Source organism: Myotis davidii, unplaced genomic scaffold (assembly GCF_000327345.1).
Source record: "Myotis davidii unplaced genomic scaffold, ASM32734v1 scaffold332, whole genome shotgun sequence".
Lineage (NCBI taxonomy): Eukaryota > Metazoa > Chordata > Mammalia > Chiroptera > Vespertilionidae > Myotis > Myotis davidii.
Window position 1 is genome coordinate 2,107,368 of NW_006285779.1, and position 4,813 is coordinate 2,112,180.

At 43.1% G+C, this 4,813-nt stretch overlaps 2 protein-coding genes across 2 annotated transcripts in view; one reads left to right on the forward strand and one right to left on the reverse strand.

The window, feature by feature from the left end:
* TAF5 (TATA-box binding protein associated factor 5) overlaps positions 1 to 230 on the reverse strand; it is a 14,201-nt gene extending 13,971 nt beyond the window's left edge. The window contains exon 1 of the mRNA XM_006756656.2: positions 7 to 230. Within this exon, the coding sequence (XP_006756719.1) occupies positions 7 to 205 (199 nt within the window). The 5' untranslated portion in view covers positions 206 to 230. The remainder of the gene's footprint in view (positions 1 to 6) is intronic.
* Positions 231 to 449: 219 nt separating this feature from the next.
* PCGF6 (polycomb group ring finger 6) overlaps positions 450 to 4,813 on the forward strand; it is a 23,047-nt gene continuing 18,683 nt past the window's right edge. Inside the window, exon 1 of the mRNA XM_006756461.2 lies at positions 450 to 513. The gene's annotated coding sequence lies outside the window, so the exon portion shown is untranslated. The remainder of the gene's footprint in view (positions 514 to 4,813) is intronic.

The window sequence follows — 4,813 nt, forward strand, 5'->3', positions numbered from 1 at the left end:
CCAGGGAAGGTTTGGGGGTCCCACCATCCCCGCCGGTTGACGACGCCGCTGCAGCGTTCCCGCCGCCACCATTGGGACCGTTATTGGTGGTGCCGCCGCCACCCTCGCCAGCGCCGTCCCCCGCCTGTGGAGGTAGCAGCGTCGGCGGTCCCTCAGCCTCTAACTTGACCGCCACCTCCGTCTGCTCCTCCGCCAGCGCCGCCATCTTGCGGCTGAGCCACCTTGTGCCGTCAAGTGTGATTGAGTTTTCGCCACATGGAGGGCGGGGAGAAGCATTTTACGACACCTTTGGAGGGCAATTTACGGCAGTGGGCGGGGCGAGAAAGCGGGAGTAATGGAATTCGAGCGAGGGCAACTTTCAAAAAGTGAGTGACAGAGAGGCAGGAAGTTGGAGCTGGCGACCGCCTATTGCATTTGCCTGAAAATAATTACCATTTATTGCAGAACAGCTATATTCAGGCATAGTAGTGGACGGTTTACACTATATGACCTTAAATTGAACAATTTTACAAGGTACTATTATTCTCACTTTACATATGGCTCAACTGAGACCCAAAGAAGTTACATAACTTGCTAAAATCACGCAAGAAGAAAGTGTCAATTTTCGAATCCAGGTCTTTAACGCAAAAGCATATACCATTTGCCAGAAGGAAGCTGCTGAGATACTGGTAAATGTTTTATATTTTTATCTGGGTGGTGGTTACTCCCCCCCCCCCCGTTTTTACTTAAGTAAAAATCAATCTGCACACCTAAGCTTTGTGAACTTTATAGCACATGATATATTTCAATAAAAAGTTTTAAGTACCTAATTTAAAACTGTGATTGTGTATATTCTGTATTCGTGCCATGTTTTTCATTATTACAATTTGTAAAATTTCTATATTTTCCTTGTAAATTTTAAAATAGTATATGCCATTTTGCAGTGTGCTTCTCTAGGTTATAAAACCCTGCTGCATATTTTATCTGACTTGAATCTCACAACTCTGTGGGATAGGTGCAAACAGGATAAGTGAACCAGAGTCCTAGCTGGTTTGGCTCAATGGATAGAGCATCAGCCTGCGGACTGAAGGGTCCCAAGTTCAATTCTGGTCAAGGGCACATGCCTGGGCTATGGCCTCGATACCCAGTAGGGGGCGTGCAGGAGGCAGCTGATCAATGATTCTCTCTCATCATTGATGTTTCTCTCTCCCTTCTTCTCTGAAATCAATAAAAATATATATGAAAAGTGAACCTGAGACATTGGGAAGATCTAGCATAATTATTCAGGTTTTTGGTTTTGAGGTCTTACTAGCTTCCTTTGACCCTGATTACCAGCTGAATCACCTCGCACAAGTTACTTACCTTACCCCAGTTGCCCAATTTCTAAAATAAAGACAACAATAGTACCTCAGAAAATTGTGTGGGGATTAAATAAGATAATGTGTATATGATACCTAACACATAATAAATAGCTAGCTATTGGTTATTTTTACTTAAAAAGTTTTCTGTAAATGTTAAAGTCCAGTCATGATGTTGATGGTGATTTCACGACTGTAATAGAAAACTAATCTAATTGGATATGCAAAGTAAGATTATGAAACATGGGGTGTGGGGAGGGAGGAATTAAGCAAGAATTGATTAGCATTTACTTAGCACTGACCAAGAGAGAAAGAACCTGAATCTGATGGTACATGCTTATGAGATGGAGAGAATTCGTCCTTTCCCTCAGGATCATTCCACTAATTTTTCTGACTCAGTATTCACTAGTTGATAATTGGTAATTAATTAAGTACTTAGATGAGCGGTGCCATGAATAATAAGCCCAGATGTGTTTTCTGTTCCATGGGAAGGTGTTTTCCTCCATTATGACTAGTAAATTAACATTCTGATGCATACATTAGTCTCTCGAATCAGGCCCTGGAAACTGGGTCCACCTGTACAACGGAAGCCCAGACCTTGGACACAGCCACCCACTTCTGCAGGATCCACCTTTTACCTGCTCTGTCATAGAGTCTGAGTTGAGACTTCAGCTGAGGTTACTTACGCCAAGTAGAGTGGTTTTTCTATTACAGTGCAATAGAGGTAAGTGTATTGAATGCCTGCAAGGCCCACTATTAATTTTTTGTTCTCTTTTCCCCATCCTTTCTGACCTCTACTTCCATTCTCCTACATTCTTCTTGGGATGCTTTAAGAGTGTCCATCTGTATTTTGTTCCTTCATAGAAGGGTTACTCTCTCTCTGGATGTTTCTCTTTCTCTGATGCTCTTTCATTTCACTCTAATGCAGCGGTTCTCAACCGGTGGGCTTTGGCGGTTGAACGACCCTTTCACAGGGGTCGCCTAAGACCATCCTGCATATCAGATATTTACATGACGATTCATCACAGTAGCAACATTACAGTTATGAAGTAGCAACGAAAATAATTTTATGGTTGGGTCACAACATGAGGAACTGTATTTAAAGGGCCAGAAGGTTGAGAACCACTGCTCTAACGTATCTAGAATTAGATTTTTTCCCTCTATATCCTGATTTGCCTTTTATATACCCATTCAATTTGAAGTGGGTTTTTTTATGGTTTGGACATTTAGCAAGTATTATATCTATAAATATATCCTCCCCTCTATTTTTCCCTACTCTTGGATTCTTAAGATGTAGGTATTACACTTCTGTCCTCTAGGTCTGTTAAATTTAATATGTTCATGTCTACCTCTCCCCGATACCTCCTAAAAGAGTTCCGTAACCTGATTTTTCAGTGCAGTAAGTCATTCTTGGCCTAGATCCATATTGCTACGTAACCCATTTATTGAGCTATTTAGTTCAACCATTATATTTTTTCATAGCATTTTTGAATTAGTTCTTCAAGATTTATTGTTCCTGCCAGCACCGGTTTGGCTCAGTGGATAGAGCGTCGGCCTGCGGACTGAAGGGTCCCGGGTTCGATTCCGGTCAAGGGCATGTACCTTGGTTGCGGGCACATCCCGGTGGGGGTGTGCAGGCGGCAGCTGTTCAATGTGTCTCTCTCATCGATGTTTCTAACCCTCTATTCCTCTCCCTTCCTCTCTGTAAAAAATCAATAAAATATATTTAAAAAAAAAGATTTATTGTTCCTGGCACTTTCCCCCCAGGGAGCTCGCCTGTGTCATTCCCTTCCCCTCTCTGTCCCCCACAGGCATAAATCCCCTAACCACTAAGAGATTCCATGAGATTTGCAACTAGGGGAGCAATGGGCAGTGGCAGCTCATCCCAGACTAACCCCCTGAACTTGTCTCCAGAGTCCCCTCTGACTTCCCAGCAAGCCAGGGCAGCCCAGCCTAGGCTCTCCTTGTTTCACTGTCCTAAGTACATTTTTGCTGCAGCTGATAAATTCTTGCTTGCTTTTCTATACTTCATCTCTTGATTGAAATCTTTTCCCTCAAGAAGACAAGAACCTAGGTCTCCTCATCTCCCTACTAACACTCTAACCACTTGCCATTTTCCAGGGCGTGGCTTGGCTATTTGTAATTGCACTGAAGACTTTAAAAAAATATTTAGAGCCCAGGTGTGTGGCTCAGGGCTTGAGCATCGACCGATGAACCCAGAGATCATGGTTTGATTTCTGGTCAGGGCACATGTCTGGATTGTGGACTCAATCCCCAGTGTGAAGCATGCAGGAGGCAGCTGATCAATGTGTCTTACCTCTTATAGCCACAGAGCTGATCTTGTGGGTTGCTGAATTATAATATAATTGCAATATAAGTGGTATTCACAGCCTGACCAGGTGCACTGAATGGGAATGAGAGACACTTACGAATCAAAATGGGGGTTTGGGTGGATGCCAATGACTGAGTTCCCTGACTTACCAAACCCAAAACCCAATGAAATTCTTTTGCCATTAAAAACAACAAAAATGCCGGGACCGGTTTGGCTCAGTGGATAGAGCGTCGGCCTGAGGTCTGAAGGGTCCCCGGTTCGATTCCGGTCAAGGGCGTGTACCTTGGTTGCGGGCACATCCCCAGTGGGGGTAGTGCAGGAGGCAGCTGATCGATGTTTCTCTCTCATCGATGTTTCTAACTCTCTATCTCTCTCCTTTCCTCTCTGTAAAAAATCAATAAAATATATTTTAAAAATTAAAAACAAAAAAAAAATGATTTATTGTTCCTGCATCAAGTAATCCAGTTGGGGTAATTTTGTTCCCCAGTACCTCACCCACCCCAGGGGCACATTTAACATATGTCTACAGACACTTTTTATTGCCACAACTTGGGGTGGTGCTGGCATCTAGCAGGTAGAAGCCTGTAGTGCTGCTAAACAGTGCACAGGACAGCCCTAGCCCCACCACAACAAAGTATTACGGCCCCAAAATGTCAGTAGTACCAAGGTTGAGAAATCCTGATATAACCAATATGAACTCTCTCTCTTTTTTTGTTAATCCTCACCCAAGGATATTTTTCTTCTGATTTTTAGAGAGAGTGGGAGGGATAGAGGGAGGTAAGGTGTGAGGGAGAGAGAGAAAGAGAAAGAAACATAAGTGTGAGAGACACAATTGGTTGCCTCCTGCACACACCCTGGCCAGAGCTGGGGATCGAACCTGCAACTCAGGTATGTGCCCTGGACCAGGAATCAAATCCTAGACCAGGGGTGGGCAACCTTTTTGTGAGTGCATGCCAAAACCAGCAAAATCTCTGACTCAAAATTCTTCTACGTGCCAACCCTAATTTTTTGAGAATATGTTACGCCTACTTGATATCTCTTAAGGTGTAGGTATGTGAAGAACTTTGAAGAAATAATAAAATTCATTTGAGCAACAAAAACACAGTATATGATGATGAAAAATACATTTATTTTTTAATGTATC